Source organism: Festucalex cinctus, chromosome 21 (assembly GCF_051991245.1).
Source record: "Festucalex cinctus isolate MCC-2025b chromosome 21, RoL_Fcin_1.0, whole genome shotgun sequence".
Classification (NCBI taxonomy): Eukaryota; Metazoa; Chordata; class Actinopteri; order Syngnathiformes; family Syngnathidae; genus Festucalex; species Festucalex cinctus.
Genome location: NC_135431.1, coordinates 16,565,865 through 16,585,811, shown reverse-complemented (window position 1 = coordinate 16,585,811; position 19,947 = coordinate 16,565,865). Strand labels below are relative to the sequence as shown.

Here is a 19,947-nt window from a genome sequence, read left to right as displayed (position 1 = left end):
TCGACAGATCATGACAAAATGGCCGCCTCAGAGGCTCAGCTCATATTCCACAAACGCAATATTAATTAAAATGCAACTCATCAACTAAAGTAAAACAAAAAAATTACAAAAGACTGTTAAATTATTTATTTATTTTTATTATTGTTATTATTTTACTGATTCTAATTATGTTGTGACTAAGCAATATAAAATCGAATTTCATATTATTATTATTATTATTATTATTATTATTATTATTATTATTATTATTATTATTATTATTATTATTATGCTATGGGTCGAGTGGTTAGCACGTCCGCCTCCCATTTCTGAGGACTCCGGTTCGAGTCCAGGCTCCGGCCTTCCTGGGTGGAGTTTGTATGTTCTCCCCGTGCCCGCGTGGGTCTTCTCCGGGTACTCCGGTCTCCTCCCACATTCCAAAGACATGCATGGCAGGTTAATTGGGCGCTCCGAATTGTCCCTAGATGTGCGTGTGAGTGTGGATGGTTGTTCGTCTCTGTGTGCCCTGCGATTGGCTGGCAACCAGTCCAGGGTGTCCCCCGCCTACTGCCCAGAGCCAGCTGAGATAGGCGCCAGCACCCCCCACGACCCTTGTGAGGAATAAGCGGTCAAGAAAATGGATGGATGGATATTATGCTATGTAGACACCCCAAACTCACAATACATACTGTAAATTGGAAAATAATGTATATCTATCTGATGTGTGTATGATCAATCAATCAATCAATCAATCAATCAATCAATCAATCAATCAATCAATCAATCAATCAATCAATCAATCAATCAATCAATCAGTCACTGAACATTTTATTGAAACAAAGAGGCCCTTTTCTGACCCCGACCCCGCATCTGTGGGTGGGTTTGGATGATGTCACCCCCTCGTATTAATAAAAGCCATATAATGGAAAGCCATCTGTAGACACCCAATCTCAATTGAACGAACTTCCTTCGCGAAATGAGCCTCCCGCCACACAAGGGCAGGACGTAACACATTTGTGAGCTGATTTACATCAAAATAAATATAGGCCAAGGCGAAACAATGAGTGGACCCGTCAGAGGAACACGGCGTCTCTCCTCTGGGCAAGTCCAATTTATACTGCCTGATCCGGCCAAGCTGCTGGGCACGATAAGAAGGGAGGGCCTGTTGAGTGAAGGTATTGTGCTAAAGTCACGCGCCAATGGCACACTCAAAAAAGTGACGTAAATGAACCATATAGTGGTGATGTGATTGAATGCCAGAAAGGGAAAAGTAGAAAGAAAGCACAAATACAGAAGAAGAAAACTTTGACAAATGGACTTGACTCCAAATGTATACTGATCTCCATCAATCCACTCCACAGTCCGGTCATGCAACTTTACAATTCAAAGAACCCAAGTGCAGTATTTATCTTCATTAAAAAGACATGGCTGCTTGTTTTTTAGATTTTCAACATAACTGACCGAAGTAAAATTAAGCAGACACGTCAATATTCTTTTGGAAGTGCCTTTTACAGATTGCAATCCCATGTAATCCCAAAACGCAGACGAACTTTTCTAATAAAAGGTGACCTTTTCTGCCATGGCGTCTATGCTCTTCTGGGCCTCACTGGAACATCTTCCACAAAAAGACAGGTTCCCAAAAAATCTTATCAGCTACTCCCGGGGCGCCCGTTATGTGTTAATCCCATCCTTCCACGAACATGTGGGTGCCAGGCCCTGGAAGTCATGAACAATTACTGCTTGCAGGCACCTGACACAGGCCAGGCTGCATCGGGCTTAGGACAATGAAAAACCTGGAGCCTTGTCGAGTCACCAAACAACCTCTTCAGTTCTGTCTCCTCTTGCAATGTCTGTTTATAAAGTCTTTTGACATATGATTCTGCTTTGGTGCGATCACGATATTTACGATTGAAACATTATACAATTATTTTGTTAATTCAGTCTGTAATTAATCTCAAATTTTTCTTCATAGTATATTATTTGCAGCCCCACTGGATTAAACATAGTATTCTGATTAGTATTATAGTTATGGAATATGAATTAATCAGCAAAATCCAGTATTTTTTAATCCATTTTGCCACTTGCTGTCGACTAAAAATGACATCACAGTTGCTCAAGGCTTAGATAACAACCAATCACAGCTCACTTTTTTTTTTTTTTGGACGTTGGTCTTGTGAAATTTGCACGCTGAGCTGTGATTGGTCGTTACCTAAGCCCTGAGCAACTGTGATTTCATTTTCAGTCAACAAGAAAGGGCAAAATGGACGCCCCATGAGATGGATAAAAAAACACATGGATTTTGCTGCATAATTGCATTTACACATACGGTATATTAATCCAAATGTTGTGGTCAGACTGGTGGGGGTGCAGACCATATATTGTAAAGAAATTTAAAAAACAAAAAAAACAAATGGGAGTAGCAAGGAACCATATATGCTAACCAGTCAAAAACACCACACACCTCACTTATGTAACAAAACCATGTGAGTGACCATAATTTAAAATTATAAAGCAAACAAGAAACATTTTGAAGGGTTGTACAGTATTTCTATATGTGCCCCGTTTGAATGTGTGCACGACAGCCACTCATCATACCAACACCCGACACCTGAATAAGCTGTTTACATGCTGGCGTACTAAAGATATCACAACCAGCATTCTCATACTACAAATAATGCCATATCCAGGAAACCGTTTCCACGCAGCTTGAAAGGTCGCGTGCATGCAAAGACAATCAATAAAGCTTTGTCATATATAACTTGAGACATAAACAGAGACTTTTGTTACTGTGGAAACTTTGGACGGGTCCTTATTTTCAAGGAAATCTCTCCACTGGGCTATCCATAGCACAGTTTATCAGTAAGGGTCAAGCGGGGATTTGGGTTGGAGCCTCGGGGAATGCACTTAGCCAAGGTGGTGGTTGTCCCCTTGTTAGCAGGCTCGGGGTGTGGGTCACACAACAACAAGTCTGCAGCTTTGCCTTGTTTGTCAGAACCTTAAGATTGGATTCCAAATTGAGAGTCATGTCGAAAGCGCACTTGATCAAGATGACATGATGGATGATAGGAGTGATAGGAGTGGCTGTAACTAGTTTTGCTCTGACCAACTGAAGGATGGAAACATGATGACGTCATCAACAAATATAACAATGACACCGAAAACAAGTGCTAATATCCAGCCATTTTCCATGATTTTCTTGATAGTAACTTAAAAGGGAAGTCAACCCCAAAATTTGATTTACAATATGTTCTATTCCCACTAGCCTAAACACATTATTGTGGGAATTCTGAAAGCATCCCACATATGTTATTCAGAGTTTTATTCTCAAATTTTTGCTGAAAAACAACTCCCACATAATACTTCTGATTTACACCATTCAAATTTCAACTTTCTTCAAAAATTTACGCATTCCGGGGTATATATCATCTGATTCGTTAAATATCAATTTTTCCCCATTCATTTTCAATGGGACTGACACTGATTTTTTTTCTAAGTCCCACTTTCCACGCCCACTTCCACACATACAACTGATCATCATTACCAGCTCTGTGATACTGCTCAGTTCTTTTTATTCATTTATCTTTTAAATTTAATTAAAACTTTGTAATTTTCACATAATTTATCTTTCAATTCACCTCGTAAGCATTTAGATTAGCATTCAGCTATTGGCATTCAGCTTTCAGCATTCCCATGCAATTTCGCCAGAAATTGCACTTAGTCTAGTTATGATTAATATTGTGTATGTGGAAAATGAACTAAGGAAGCAAAATCCAGTAGTTTTTATCTATTACACGGGGCCGCCATTTTGTCACATGCTGTCGACTGAAAATGACATCACAGTTGCTCAGGGCCAATCACGGCTGAGCTTGTGAACGTCACATGACCAAAGTCCGAAAAAAGGTGACCTGTGATTGGTTGTTGCCTGGGCTCTGAGCAACTGCAAATGTCATTTTCAGCATTTTTAAAATTCTGAAGGATGGATATGCGCATATACACCAATTTGGGTTATAAAGTGGACTGCTAAACTAGGTCAATTAGATAGATAGATAGATAGATAGATAGATAGATAGATAGATAGATAGATAGATAGATAGATAGATAGATAGATAGATAGATAGATAGATAGATAGATAGATAGATAGATAGATACCCCGCCCCACCATTTCCTTTGATTTATACAAAAAAAAAACACCCGAATAAGAAAGTTGGATGAAATTGACGTAAGTTAGCAGATTGCTCCAGTTTTTGACCCAAATTGGCAGTTTTAAGAGTGTAGATGCTGAATTCTTATTTGACAAAAATAACTAAATAAATCAAAATCCACATACACATCCTGATAGCAGTGCAGTGAAGAGAATTGGTAGGAAATATATTAGAATTTAGATTGCAAATGTAGGTCAGGGTTTTTGTTCAGTTCAACACAGAGAAGGCACAAACATTCCCCCCTTGTCCACAGTACGTCATAACTAAAGTTCCAAAACTGTTAAGCGATGATCATTGAGGCCTCGGGGACCTCTTGATGCTATGGGGCAGCTGCTTTGGCTTCCACGATCCCCCTGCTGAGCACGAGCCTATTTTAACAAGGCAGACCTATTGTCTTTTCCGAAGAATGACCAGAGAATGCGGTAACTTCCCCGTGCGCGTGTGAATGCGTTGAGTAAGAGGGAAAGAGAGGGGTGAGGGGTGATCTGGCTGTATTCCTTCCATTCATATCCCTTCTGGGAGCACATGCCACCAGAACTAATTACCTGCCTGCAAGGACCAATTAAGTCGGCCCCCTAATGCCACATAACAAGATAACTTCAGCTGTCCGGGAGGCGTACAGGAGGGCATTGGCGGAGGGGGTGGGGGATCCCTGATTGCGATGACTGCAAGACACGAGAACACAGCAGTCATATTTGGAGTAGACTTTGAAGAATAGCACTGTACTGTATAAACATTAAAACATGCTGATGTCAAGAAGTAAACAGGTCCACTGTGGTACTTACTGACCTAGTGGCAGTTTCAGGTGGACACGCTTGGTAAAACATTTGTCAATTTTAGATATTATCATCAGCTTTTGGACCAAACAAAACTGTCAGGGTTCACTGTGAAATAAGTTTGCTGAAAAGGTAAGCAACATCAACTTTCACCAATTTAGCAACGGTAATTGAAAATATTCATTCATCCAAAAACAAAATGCAATTTATGTCTGTTCTTGGTTGAAGCTCCACCTGGCTGCCAGATTCCCAACAACAAATCAAACCCTCTAATGGCTTTCCATCTTCCAAAACCAATTTCAACGCCGTTGTTGATGTCAGTTGGGGACACTGATGAGGTTACGACAGTGAAATAGTGCTTCTAGGTGTGACGATAAAAAGATTTAAGCAGGTTGCCTGAAGACAAACGATGCAACTCATAGAATTACCACCCGCTATTGACATTGTAGGATGTTTTTAAATGCCTTTAAATCAGGATAAAATGGTTACCTTGGAAAGAAAACTGTGTCATTAATATTTGTGTGACGTCTCTAGGGAAAAAATATATTAGGGTTGTTTTTGTGTGGGTAAATTGTTGTGGAAGGTTGTTAGCAACCTGTCTGGTCCAGATTTTATATACTGTACAATATATTTTTTTTCCCCCCAAATGTTGGAAAAAGACAAGTGAAATACAGCATATATATATTGTATGTAGCACACTTCCATATAGCCTCATTGTAAACCACTGCTGGTTAGCAGTGCTGGTTATCTTCTATAGGGGGTCATTATACTCTTTCTTATTTTTAGAAATGTTTTTGTTTTTTGTTTTTTTTTATGATCGTACAAGCCAAAGAACCACATTTGGGTTCTACATAAAACCGTCCGTTTGGAGCAAAGCACAAATGCACATATTTGACAACATGACTTTTGTCGGGAAGCTGTGATGGAGCAGCAGTTTCATGACATTTATTTGAACAGGGATATTGCATACAAAAGGGTCTAAAAAAAATACATGATGAAAATTGAAAACATATTCAGTGCTATAATTAGGGAATTCCACACATTCTTATGAAAGGACTGACCTCGACATTTGAAGTTATTTGGCATACAAAACTAAGTAGAACATGAACTCCATCTAGAGGTAACTGCGGAAACTACAGCCTGCTCATGGCAGACTTTTTTTTTTTTTTTTTAAAAAGGCACTTTATTCTTTATTGTAAAGTGCATACTGTACAAATCTCACAATTAATCTTTTTGACAATCTTTGTCAAGAGCTTCTTGCCTGGAGTGAACGTTTCCACAATTGCTCGGTTCAATATCATGAAAAAGCACCAGAAGTAGTGACTTTTTTTTGTGCTGTTGACTGTACTCTGTCCTTATTAAATTATTATTGTAACTTGGATAATAACCATAAATGGTTTCATATATGTGCCTGTTTTGACAGTAAACAATTTGAGTCTACATGGTAATGCTTTCATTGCGATCACTAGATGGCGGTATAGTACGTTTACTGAATGTATTTTCCCGGAATATGTCAAAGAAGAAAAGCATTGAGGAAGAAGCCAGCAGCAGTCAACCTTCGGCTTCAGAAAACATGAACGAACGACATTGAACGGTATTGCTCAAAGTCTGCAAAAACAAATTAATTTAGTGTTTTTATCTGTTCAGCGAAGCCCTAAGCGTGTAAAATTATGTTAAATGGTGCTTTATTTTTTTTCCCATTAGCGACTCGCTGTGCCCAACTGTGGTGAGAGTGGTGGGCAAGCGATATTATGAAAATGATGTAATGTACTGATAGTAGAGATACATGTTTACTGTTTAAATATACCAGTGTAGAATGTAAAGCGCATGTTGTTTGTCCTCAAGAAGTGTTTTGGCTTTAAAAAGCACCTCAAATAATTTCATATTCACATTTTCTAAGAGAACTTTTTATCATGCATGTGCGCTCTCTTTGTTCAGATCATGGCTGCAGGCTGCATAAGGCAAATTTGTCAGGCAGTCCAAATGGTGCATGGGGGCAGTCCCGGCTCCTGGACGCCAGCATTGCAGAGTCTCCTAAGGAGCGAGAAAAGCAGCATCTTTGCTAACCCTTGGAGATGGTCTCCCTTCAGCACAGCGGCGGATGATTTGAACCCGACTCCTGCAGAAAAGACCAAAAAGCGGGACCCTCGGGCTCGTACCACCGTCACCAGCGTTGGTCGAAAAATCCAGGAGCGTCAGATCCAAGTGATCAGCGAGACGGGAGAGAACTTAGGTGTCCTCCACCGTGCGGCAGCGCTCAGAATCATGGATGAGAAGGGACTCAAATTGGTGCTACTCAGCGAGCGACAGGAGCCTCCAGTCTATCGTCTGATGAGTGGCAAACAAATCCACGAAGAACAGATGAAAATGTGCGAGAAACAGAAAACAAAAGCAGGTGTGTGGAGCCAAAATAAGCTACATTTTCTTTTGACACTCGCAAGTCTCTACATTAGATGATAAAGTGTAAAATAGAGATAGACCGATATGCTTTTTTCAGGGCCGATACCGATTCCGATTATCGGTAGTCAAGGAGGCAGATAACCGATATTTGAAACCGATATTCATTTGCAGTAAAAGTTAAAATGTTGGCACCAAATTTTTGAATAATGCAAACCCTAACCGTTCTTTACAATGGATTCTCACACTGCACTTTTCATTTTACATCCTTCTATCTGCAATAAGACGTTGGTGGCGGGGGGAGTTAAATGTGGGGGCCAATGTGACATTACCTTTTATAGCATTTGGGATACTTGTAGTTTTATTCTATAAATGTTATATTTTTATATTTTGAAGTAATAGGAGGAACCCTGTCATTCAAAATGTGCATCAGCTGTGGCATTACTTATTACTACAGCAAAAAAAAATAATAAAAAAAATTCCATGAGAAAAACTATTCATCCCTGAACACCATACAGTTCTTGTAGACCTTATTATGATTATTGTTATTGTTACCATATAGACAGTTTTGATAAGCTGAGGATCTTAAATCGAGAACAGCAATATCATGCTACTCCTCTCTACAAGAGAACTGTCAAAAGACACTTCATCATGTAGTTTAGTGCCACTTAGGATGCCCCAATCAATGCAGAAAAAGGTAGAGTAAAATAACTTGGTTATAATAATAGTAAGAATAACTTGGTTAAACAGACATTGTTGCGGTGGACCGCTGCCACTTTCTGCTGTTTAATGTGTTTTACACTTATAGACACGTGTGTGTATATGGGCCCACTATTCTCTCACTACTGTACTGTACTGTATCACTTAATGGCACAGATGTACTTGTCTAAATAATAACTGGGCTGCAACATTGCTAATTCACATTAACAAGCACTGTCTTAGCTGTCCACATGAATAGTTACTAACACACGAGAAAGTTATACAACACACCAAACATGAGCTCATTATTCAAAGTATGATGCACGTAATGAAATTACATCACTGAACATTAATTGCAGCCGACTACGGCCGTAGATGTTACATATTAGTGGCATCCATTGACGGCAGACATGACGTGAAAAGAGAGACAAAACGAGCAAATAAGCACACTATACTTTAGTGCACTTCTCTACTAATGCCTAACATACGGAAGAGAACACGTTCGTGTAGTTAAACGGTGTTTGAGACACTTAATTAGTTACGGAGCGGACTTTAACGAGGTGCACAACGAGCTGTCAATCAAATCGACGTCGAAGCTTAAGGCACACAATGGCAAACCAGTGCGAAAAATAAACACAATATAAAGTAACTAAACGCTATTTAGTGTCACTGTGGCATCTCACTGCATAATAACCGCTATGCAACAAGTAGTGGACGTGACCCAGAATGCAATGTGTGCGTCACGAGAGGTAAATATAATGACATTACTCTACTCTTAACATGGAACTAGACAATATAATAATGACAACTGTTAATATTTGGAACCTTTCTAACAAACATTGTTTACTTAATTAAGTGAAAATGTGTGTGATTCCCTCCCCGAGTAGTTCAAGTAGCGAATTAGCTACTGGGTGTTAGCCTACATGCTAAGCTGAACACACCACTGTTAGCTAGCGGGGATTCAATGCAAGGCAATGCAGCTCCATTCATATAGTGCATTTAATACACAACATAATTCAATGTGTTTAGCTTATCATGGTGAAACGATTGGCGGAGTCTCTTCTATTTTAACTTACCTTCGAAGCATGTGTCTGTCGCGTTGTGTCCGTGGGTACGTGTGTGACCGGCTACTGTGATACAGGCATACACTACTGATTGGTTCTGGCTCTTGCAAGGCTAACCAATCAAATGCTGCTATGGGCGTTACATTGCTGGAGTTGGACTCCATAACAGACAGAGACGCTCTGGGCTGCATTCAAAGCGAAAAGACGGAGTTTTAAATAGATCGCTCATATCGGCCGTCAGATTAATAAAACAGACCGATACCGATATGTACCAATATGTCAAATATCGGCCCCGATTATCGGCCCGACCGATTATCGGTCTATCTCTAGTGTAAAATGACACTAATCTGGCTACTTGATTTTGCGGGACTATTGTAAAAAAACATCTTGATAAATTTAGACATATACATTCTGTGCAGCTCCTGTGCAGGTCAAAGAGCTTACCTTTTCATCCAGCATTGCTCCTCACGACCGGACCACCAAACTGAAGCGAGTGGAGAGCTGGTTGGAGAAGAAGCACCACGTTAGGATTACACTGCGCTCGCCACGCAAAGAGACTACCAACGACCTGGTGAGGAAGATCCTCTCCCAATTTAACACGTGTTTTTAATTTATCACACACTAACCCACATGGAAAATCTTATTTTCACACAGGATCAAAAACTAGAGCAGATGGTGCAACAAATAGAGGTGATGGTGGTATATGTCTCCAAGCCAAAAGTCGTGCGTGAGGGTCAAGCGGCCATGTGCATACTTCGGCCACCTTCAGCTAAGGAACTGTCCAAAGGAGGCAAAGATCGGGCTTCTTTGTCGCAGACTGGCCAAGATCAAATGTCACCTCCGGATACAAGCGAGGACTCTTCGATATTGAATAACGAGAAATAAAATATATTTTTAGTACAGTCTGTTTAAATCTGTGATTCCATCATGGGTTCTGTGATATTTCTAAGCTAGTAACATAGTGACAGGCAGAATACATATTTTCTTGGTGGTAAAAACTAAGTATAACAAATCTGTTTGACATTTATTCAGTTGGCTACAATAACTCATGCCTTCCTGTCCGTATATCAACTTTGAATTAAATTAGACCCAGTTTTAATACAAAGTAAGCAGAACTGCATTAATATCATTTCTACATTCATATTGTGTCATTATTGTTGAGTTGTGTGCTGTGAAATATTTCTGATGTAAAACAGCTAAAGGTCATGGAAACTGATTTTAAAGGTATACAGTGGTGCCAAAACTTGAATCATGAACCGCTCGTTATAGTTGGACTTGGTAAGAAACTACCTCATTTGGTAATTGTACTGGAACTTTTCTGCATTAATGCATCATGAATATCAAGCTTTTAAAAAAATCAGTTTATCTAAAATAAAATTCATCCTTGATTGTAAGTGAAAAATGTATTATACACACATGTTAGTTTAAATTGAGTTTTGACTCAATTTAAACTAATTAACTATTTTGGAATGCATGGTTTAGGTAATGGTTCGACTATGCTCGAGCTATCATCAACTGGAAGCCAACAGTTTTGAATTGCGCATGCGCGGTGAATTTATGCCGCTAGTTGTACCCAAAATTATTTCAATTCTTTATTAATTTAGTTTCATTCTTCGAGTTTATAGAAATGTATAATGTTACTAAAAATAAGACTTTATATAATATTCAGAAAAATGTAATTTTAAGAATCGGCGAAATGCATACCGGTAGTGACGCACTAAAAGCGGAAATACAATGTTGGGTTTGTCCGTTTTGAAATTATGGCGGTTGACTGAAGACGCGTTGCATGTGAAATGTCTGTAAGGTAGGATAGATATATTTATATTGTGTGTTTGAAAATACAAAGTTGTGCTTAAAAGTTAATACTCTACCCGTAATATTGTGTTATACCATAATTTGACACTTGGTGTTGAAAACCGGAACGTTATTAGTTAGCCTTTTACTTCCAGCTACGCACATTTCCCGGACAAACTTGAATTTGAATTAATTAGTTAGTTACTTTATTGTGTACGTGTATTTTATTCCCACATTATGCTTTGCCTGAATGTTTAGTGAAATAACCTCCGTTCACTAAACCAGTTATTTGTAATCATTTTGCAGTCGCTGGCATCTTGGATAGGAGTCAGGACAATGTCAAAAATTCCCAGAGGTTTGCACATTCGGTGGCTTTCTTTCCTTTTGATTTTTTTGTCATTAATACCATATATCATAAAGACCATAAAGTGTCATTCTTTTCCATTAGGACAGCTCCACACAGAGCTAAAGAAACCCACACATAAAAATGAAATGAAGGACACAGCTAAGTCTCACCAAAAAGATGGCGTCCTCAAGCAAAAAGAAAACACAGCGAGGTGAGTCGTAATAAACAATAATGCAAATTGATAAGCATTTATCGAGCTAAATTATACCCTCCATCCATCATCCCACATTACTTTTGTCCTCCAGAGAAAATGCTGTGACAAAAACCTACAAGGGGTAAGTACATAAAATAATTTTAATGATCATGGACCATCTGGATTTAACTTCATTAATTAAACATTTTGCTTCATTAATTAAACGTTTTGCTTTAGAGTTTCAACAAGATACGAACTGCAGGCAGAACTGAAGGAGCAAAATCAGCAATTGGTGGCAGCCAATGTGGAACTGCAGAAAAACCTTGCGGAAACGCAGGTATAGAAAGATAAACGGTTAACACCATGCTTGGTGCTACTACTGTAGGAGTGAGCTATACCCAATTGTTGTTTTTAAAACACAGCAAAGACTTTCCAATTTGGAGCAGAAGTACAGTGACCTTGAAAAGGAAAATTTCGAGGTACAGAAAAACCTCAAGGACTGTCAGATGACACTAGTGACTGCGAAAATAGACCCTAGTAAGTTTGCTTCGATTTTTTTTTTTTTAATAACATGACTGAAATGAAAATTCTAATTGCTGCCTAGTTTCAGGAGAACTACTTGGAGAAGCTGCACGCCATAAAGATGAACAAAGAAAGGAAGTCATGGTACGCACACGTGTTGAAGTTTCTGTGCTGTTCTAAATGTAATGTTCTGTAAAATGAAATGTCGTAGTAGCATGTGAATACTGTAACTTTATGTACATGATGATTAGTGCAACTCTTATGCTCTACTCCAGAGTGTTTCCACAGACCTGCTGAAGGAATTAAAAGATTTTGGTGACATCGCAACTCAGCAGAGTTCTCGACTGCAGGTGATATTATCATCATCATTATTATTATTATGAATTTGTAATTTTGATACTTGACCATAGATGGTATCATTATGTATGCTTATTATTATTATTATTATTATTATTTTTTAAGGAAATCCAAAAAACCATGTCAGACATGACGGAAGCGCGGGAAAAAATGATGCAAGAGAGACAGACCTTCGCCCTGGAAGCTTCTGCCTACAAAAAAGCTGTAATGGAGGCAGAAGCTCTCTGAACTGAATAATTGTTAGGTTTCTCATTTTGTATTTCCAAACAATGCTTTTACATGCTGCAATTTTGAAATTTAGTGTATTTCTGATGCCCCCCCCCCCCCCCCTTTCTTGTAGTCCATTTGTTTTTAAACAGATATTTGTACTTTCTACTTATTACTAAAATACTCCAATTGGGCTTGTTTACATTCAACCTCTGGATGATGAGAGGTAAGTCCACCGTGGTGGAAATTTATGAAAAACCAAACATGTTGTATTGTGGCTGTACTCAGTTCTTTTTTGCTGTGATTGGGGGGGAATACTAATGTCACAAAGTCAACCGTCGAGCCACTCTGTTAACATTTTGTGATATTAAAATGTCCCCCAATATTCATTTATTACTAATCATAATATTTGTACTTGTTAGTGACTGTGGTTAATAAAATGTTAAGTGGAATGTTTTTATTTCAATTCTGTACATGAGATAACATCCACAGTTATGTTTCTCACCTTTATTCAAGAATTATATCATTTCATGATAAAAATAAAAATCTAATTTGGCTTACAGATACATTCACTTGTCACAAACAAATGTTCCACACTTGATCCAACAACGCCTTCAGCATGACACACATGCTTGGAACTTTCACAACAGTCTGTACATTTTTAAAAAGGTAAAAACTGAACACGTAGAAACCGAAGACATCCAACTAACCTTGAGCTCCATCTCACATTTGAAAATCTAAACGTTTACTAAAGTGTAAAAAAAAATAAAAGCATTACCACCTAGCATGCATCAACAACATTTGTCAATAAGCCTCGAGTACTTTGTAGGAGGAGAAGGGTTTGACAAAATGATAGTCCAGGTTGCCGCAGTGAGGGCACTGTTGCACGTTGCTATACTCTGAGAAATACTGCATACCGACACGAACGTCCACCACTGGCTTCCCGCAGTGTTTACAGTTGAGACGAGCCTGGTGGCAGACAGATGGACATTGGTCATATGTTTTGAAAGGGGGGGGGCGTTTTTTTTCCTACCATTTGACCTGAAACTTAAACAATAAAACATGCATTATTCTAACACTAATATATTCCATTTCTAATGAGCATATGCTGCATCTGTGTTTGTACCTGACAACAAGGTGAAGCAGCCAGGATGTCGTAGGTGTACATGGTGCCCAATTGGTGCCAGCTCCCATCCCAGCGAGATTTGCACTTGATACATACGATCTTGTGGACACCTTCGAGGCAATCCACACATATGGCATAGAGGTGCATTAACCTGCCTGTTAGGGAGGAAGAAAGATTAATAGTTTCCAAAGAAAGGCACCATCAGGGAAAAAGAAAAAAAAAAAAGTTCCTATAGAACTAATTTTGCTTCTACTGCAGTAAATGTGGAGCAAACTAGCTCAAATTTGCTGTGGTGAAAGTTTCTGTAGAACTCATGGGAAAAAAATATCCATTTTCTGTTGCTCCACTCAGGATACAACCCTTTAAGTTGCATATTATATTAGCGTTTCATTCATTAATAATTGACTTGGCTTGAGATGCCTGATGAATATTCAACATCTAACTAGTTTCCAGCTGAGGAAAAGGAAGCAACATAACATAAAAGCTAAAGAATTTACATGCTAAATACAAGTCAAGTATAGTTTATATAGCATAACTCAAAGTCTTGAAATAAACATTGATCATTTTAAGGTGTTAACTCTGAATAGTAACGTTAGCACAGAGGCTAATGCTAAAACAGAGAGGGGTTTCTATGCTGGTCCATCAACATTATTTTACGTCCAAAATATGGGTAGGATTTTGGGTTTACCATGACAATGACAGCGATTTATAAGCTTGTGTACTATCAAATGTGTCATTAAACAAGGTTACTAAGGTACACTGTGCCCTTCAGTCCTGTAAATAACAGCTATGGTGTCAAATGAAATTTCAATAAATCTCCACTTTTTAACAACAGGTCTAAATTAAAACATTTATGTCTAGAAATGGGGACAAAAAGCATGCAAATTTTATTCAGTTATCCTTTAATAATTATTCATATTAGGCGGCATCCATATCAAAGCATGTGCACTAGTACAGTACATCAAAGAATCTCATGCTAATTAACTCTTTGACTGCCAAAAACGTTTAATCACGATTAATAAAATCACGATGTATGACGCCATAAACGTTAAATGACGTCAACTACGCTTTTTTTGGTTTCGTTTTTTTAAAATCAATTGGCAGTGCAACACCAAAGTGCAGCGTTGCCTGGTCAATGGGTTGTAGAATCGAAAACACTAACTATGGCCACCAGATGGCAGCATTGTATCTCTTCAATGGGCTGCCCCAAATTACAATGAAACATGACGAAATCTGATGAAATAGAATGTTTTCAAGGATGACGTGAATGATAACGTGTGGCAGTAAAAGAGTGAACAGTACTTTCAGAAAGTGTGACAAAATTATTAAATTATATACAACATTCAAACAACTGACAGTGCTCACAACAGAATGTGCTTATTTTGACAGCTTATAATACAAAAAGAAACTAAACTAATTTGGAATCCATTTTCTTAGCCGCTTTTCCTCACCAGGGTCGTGGGGGGCGCTGGAGCCTATCCCAGTTGGCTTCGGGCAGTTGGCATGGTACACCCTGAACTGGTTGCCAACCAATCCAGGGAATTTTGAAAACGTAAATTATAAATAAATAAACACGTTTGACAACGTCCAGACAAAAAAAAAAAATCCTAAAAATGAACAAAGAATACGTTCTTACCTTGCAGGTGGCAAGGAACGTCGTAGTCAATCTCATCGTGGCGTGACGGGCTAAGGAACATGGTCCCGTCCACCAGCGGAAACTGTTCGAACACTGGCAGCACCCGGTGGCAAAGCGCGCAGTTGACCACGTTCCGCTGGCTTGCGCTGAGCGTGGACAGGATGAACCTAGAAGACAAATAGTGAGTACAGTTCAGAAATGTTAACTTTTGATGGTATTTCCTTTTTGTGGTTAGCTGACTTCTAGCAGAAAGAAAGAGAACTTCCTGTTTTCTGGTTACTCTTAGCACTTCTTCATCACTTGGCTGAACAATACGGGATTGTGATATTTTCAGATCATTTTTGCTGGTCATCCTCCAAAATAATATTAGTGCTGTCACTGTGGAATATTTTTAGAATCAATTTAATGTAGCCATTACGCAACTGATTAATCGACGAATTATATTCATTTTAATTTTGCATTAAAGTGTATTACAAAAGCAGTTTTTTCCCCCTGATTACAGTTTATTAAGCAGTGATTGGGGTTAATTCGTACTTCTTATTTGTATTGTGATTTAATGTTTTTTTTTATTTATTATTATTTCTAAAGTAAATAGGGACGTTTGCAAATGTCTTATTTTGATTAAATATAGGGGATAATCAGTCTTCTTTCATGAAGTATTACAGAAATAAGTGAACAATTCCTGTTATGCTGGAATCGAAGATCGGAGCCATTTTTTTTAATCTAAAATTCTTTAAAACGATAGCTCGATTACTAAAATAGTTGTCGATTAATTTCATAATTGATTGTGACACTCATAAATATTCATTATCTGTTTTAATATAAGTATTTGAATAAACAAGACAAGAAAAATAGAGAAAGCACGCTTATACTATCAGGAAGTAAAAATGAAAGAAAATATGGAGTTTGCCACCTTTAATAGCTTCTACTCCTCTGGTAAGTTCTTACGCAAGATTTTGGAGTGTGTTTGTAATAATTCTTGTCAAATTATCTATAGATGAACATTTGCGTAGCCTGATAATGGACCTGAGAAAGAGGGTCTGGCTCACAATCGGTCTCTACAAAGATGTAGGAAGCACGGACATGTTCGACTGTCTGTGTGTGACAGACCCGACCCCCTAGAAATGCCCCTGTGGTTGTGGAGGGTGGTGGTGTTAAAAATCTATTTAGGAGAATAACCATAATTCAATCAATGAATTGATTTCTATAATGATTCTGAGAGATTGTCCTATGCTGTTGTCATATTTATAAACAAAATCCAACCATACATGTCTGCGAAGCACCAAATTTGTATGCCTGCGCCTCGATCAAATCCACCAAAATTGAGTTGCACCACCTGCGCTGCTAGTTAGACCTGGTTTTACCGAATCTAAAATCTAGTCTACTTTTTGTGACCACTGAAATGCGCCTGTTTTCATGTCGAGCACATATTTTCTATTTTCATAGTCTGCTATGAAAATGGAAAATATGCTCGAGGGTCTTCTTACCTACGCAGTTCTTCTCCCTGTCCCGCCTGGGCGTCGTCCTCCATTCGAACGTGGTAGGTGTTGAGTTTATGGCGAGGGATGTGAGTGAGCAGCTCGGATAGATCAAGCCTCCTCAGGAACTGCACCGGCTGCGGAAGGGTGCCGTCGCCTAAGCCGCCGGACACGAGTCGGTGATGCAGCGGGAGGGTGAAGGCCACGGGCACGGGTAGAACGGCGGCAGGGTCGAGGTGAGGAACTCGGCTGAGCGCTCCCCCGACTAAAATGTGCTTCCGCTGCGCGTCCATGTGCACCGCCGATTTGAGGAACTCTCCCAATTGACGGGAACCCCGGAAACCCGAACCGGGTCCGAGGACCGAGGTTGGCGAAAAGGAAAAACCGGACGGAGGGGACTGTCCCGGGGAGTCACACGGGGACTTCAAAGGAGGTCCTGTCGGAAAGAGACCTCCCGCTGCTCCTGTTCCTCTCTCCACCGAGTTCTGCCGGTCCACTGATTGTCTTCGCGGCAGCTCCTGACTCGAAGCTCTATGCGCCGATTTACCGGCTCCCCCCGCTGGCTTGCTTTTCCGTGGGTCCTCAAACACACCGTCCCCAGACCCAGAAGCCCCTCCGCAGGACCCCGCCCTCCCACCGCTCCTCTCGGATGGCTTCTTCTTTCGCTCGTCCTGCATGCGCTTCACCTGATACCAGTCGGTGTCTTTCTTCAGGTGGCCCTGGCCGCAGCGGCAGGAGCAGAACCGGAACGCCAAGTCGTAGCCTTTCTTGGTCCACATGTTCTGCCGACACTGCTTCTCATTCCACGAGCGCGCCCGGCCGATGCAGTTGAACTGCACCAGGATAGAGCTCTCCCACTCGTAGAAACACTGCAGGTGCATCCAGTTACCGTAGGGGCACAGCTCGTTGTTGCACTGGATCCTCTGGTAGTCGTCCTTCTCCAGGTTGATGGGCCGGCCCAAGCTGCAGCCCAGGGGGGTGGCACACTGGACATCTGGATGAGTAAAGACGATATCACTGTGTCATGTACAAAAATCTTTCTTTTGGTAATTTACTCGACCAGCTCGGATAGAAAAGGGCGATTTATCTCTACAGTGCACCCTTGTGGAATGGAATGCAGCCGACTCGGGGCCAATTGAAGCGGCTCCCCTCATTCACATAAATATCAGGGTGTTGGGAAGCACACACAGTGTTTGACATTGACATTTTTTTTCATACATTTGAATGAATTTGTCAGTACTGTAAATATACCAATTCCTTCTAAGATATATCTCAGATAAAAGATGATTTGATACGTACTTCGATAAAATTTCAAAGTAGAACGATTGGATTTGGTTTGATTTTATACATTTGTATGTTTTTTTTTTTGTTTTTTTTTTTTGTTTTTTTTTTAGATTTGTGTTACACCCCGAGTGCTTGGTATACTGGTGAGTTCGGTGACATTGAGTACTCGTACTAGTATCATTCTGAAAAAAAAGTGGTATCTAACATCCCTAATTCCACAATTAAGACTGCATAAAATTGACAGTTGAAAAGCATTGGACTTATCGTAATTTGATTTCTGATGATTATTTTGATTTCAAAATATGAAATGTCGTTTGACTACCATAACACACTGCCTGGTTTGTATGCTAGTCGTCAGAAATGCCCGGATGTTCGGAATTACATCCAAATGTGCATGCAACTTTTGACAATATTATATATTTATCATTACAAGTCGAATCAGGTACTTGATGAGTAATACATACACATTTAAAGGGACAACATCTGTTTTTCGGCCAACTGATCTGCTAGATGTGGATTAAATCAACCTAAACAAATCATTAACAATTTATGAGCAGACTTTCTTTCTCATATAAGCATGAACAATATAAAAATCCACCCGATTCACACTAGGCCACCGAGCCTACATTTGCAGATGATCTGCGTGCAGACCATGAAAATTAAAGCCATCATTTTAGCACGGTAATTTTGCACGGTTCGCTTTCTGTGCAACGAGAAGCGCTTGCACAAACACGTCGCTGTGCATGCATGGCACACAATCCCAAGTTATGTCACGCAGCAGGAAGGTAGCATCACCAAACTTGTCCATGTACGTCCGTGTCTCGTTTCCTCTCTTACCACTCGAACGCTCGGTCCCGGCTGCAGCGGCAGCAACCGCGGCCGCGGCTGCGCCTCCTGTTGCGGCCGCGCAGGCTCCATTTTCCTGTTCATCTCCGCTACTGTTGGTGCGTTTGCTCTTCTTCCCCTTGTTGTTCTTCTGGTTGGGCATTTTTTTCCGCCCCTCAGGCGATTCGTGAGTCAAGTGTTCTGTTCGATCGCTTTCATCAACGGCTAGTGTTCACTGTTCACGTAGTCTGACATTTCTGTGGACTCCATTTCTGCTGGGGTACTCGCGATGTTTAGTGAATCACAGACGTGTTGTTGTCGGAGTGGTAGTAGTTGTTGGTTTTGTTTGTTTTTTTATTTTTTTCTCTCCGTGCAGCTCTGACAGCAGCACTTATTAAGCTGCTATAACCTTTAAGAGAGAAGGCGTGCCCCTCTCTTGTTTTCATTCCTGCTCTGTCGTCTTCTTCCACCCCGTGACGTCACAGGACCCCCGGCATTGGCCGACGGCGACATTTGCCGCATTCAAGTACCCTCGGAATCCTGAATACTTATTGCTTTCTGGACACTTTTCATTCATTCATTCTTTCTCCAAACTGCATATCTACTATTAGTATTAGTATACTATTAGTAAAATTTTCGTCTTTAAAAATGCATTGACCATGGATTACTTAAGCAAGAAGACCAAACACATTAATATAACATTGGAAATAAATTGTAAATACTGGCGATCGAATAATTTGAATATGTAAAGTACAGCTCTTTCATTGGATCTTGCACAGGTGTGCAATGCTAATGCCAGTGAATGAGCATTCCAGCTGCAACTGTAATAAATACCATAAACATCCAATTGATGTTATTTTCCTGAATTTAGAAACAAGCACGCAACAGTGTTTTTCCCTTGCAGCATTCGGCAAACCCTGAGAGAAAATGAAGAAGTCAGCGAGAGCAGGTCATGCGCATTACATTCATGTGGGAGGCCGCTGATTTTATGTTATAGTTTTTTTTTTTTTTAGAACGCTTGACTTGTGATAAGGCTGAATTTCTTATATTTGCTGTTTTTA

General features: G+C 39.8%; 3 protein-coding genes across 6 annotated transcripts; 2 read left to right on the top strand and 1 right to left on the bottom strand.

Moving 5' to 3' along the window:
* The first annotated feature begins 6,385 nt into the window (after positions 1-6,385).
* mtif3 (mitochondrial translational initiation factor 3) lies at positions 6,386-10,020 on the top strand. Its single transcript, XM_077511358.1, has 4 exons — positions 6,386-6,552; positions 6,897-7,353; positions 9,538-9,689; positions 9,773-10,020. Exons 2-4 carry the CDS (start codon positions 6,900-6,902, stop codon positions 10,001-10,003), a joined length of 837 nt encoding a protein of 278 aa, XP_077367484.1. The 5' UTR covers positions 6,386-6,552; positions 6,897-6,899; the 3' UTR covers positions 10,004-10,020.
* Positions 10,021-10,610: 590 nt separating this feature from the next.
* Positions 10,611-12,989, top strand: LOC144010851 (uncharacterized). 3 transcript variants are annotated; one of them, XM_077511362.1, is made up of 9 exons: positions 10,611-10,922; positions 11,219-11,267; positions 11,366-11,469; positions 11,564-11,593; positions 11,689-11,788; positions 11,874-11,988; positions 12,056-12,117; positions 12,249-12,323; positions 12,436-12,989. In XM_077511362.1, exons 3-9 carry the CDS (start codon positions 11,405-11,407, stop codon positions 12,556-12,558), a joined length of 570 nt encoding a protein of 189 aa, XP_077367488.1. In that variant the 5' UTR covers positions 10,611-10,922; positions 11,219-11,267; positions 11,366-11,404; the 3' UTR covers positions 12,559-12,989. The 3 variants fall into 3 exon arrangements, with proteins under 3 accessions (XP_077367488.1, XP_077367487.1, XP_077367486.1); XM_077511361.1 differs by having other exon boundaries at positions 10,621-10,922; positions 11,361-11,469; positions 12,062-12,117; XM_077511360.1 differs by having other exon boundaries at positions 10,653-10,922; positions 11,361-11,469.
* heca (hdc homolog, cell cycle regulator) lies at positions 12,785-19,371 on the bottom strand. 2 transcript variants are annotated; one of them, XM_077511356.1, is made up of 5 exons: positions 18,899-19,371; positions 16,787-17,771; positions 15,300-15,466; positions 13,664-13,818; positions 12,785-13,506 (listed from the first exon to the last, which is right to left on the bottom strand). In XM_077511356.1, exons 1-5 carry the CDS (start codon positions 19,047-19,049, stop codon positions 13,342-13,344), a joined length of 1,623 nt encoding a protein of 540 aa, XP_077367482.1. In that variant the 5' UTR covers positions 19,050-19,371; the 3' UTR covers positions 12,785-13,341. The 2 variants fall into 2 exon arrangements, with proteins under 2 accessions (XP_077367482.1, XP_077367483.1); XM_077511357.1 differs by lacking the exons at positions 12,785-13,506; positions 13,664-13,818 and adding an exon at positions 13,864-15,181.
* Positions 19,372-19,947: the final 576 nt, after the last annotated feature.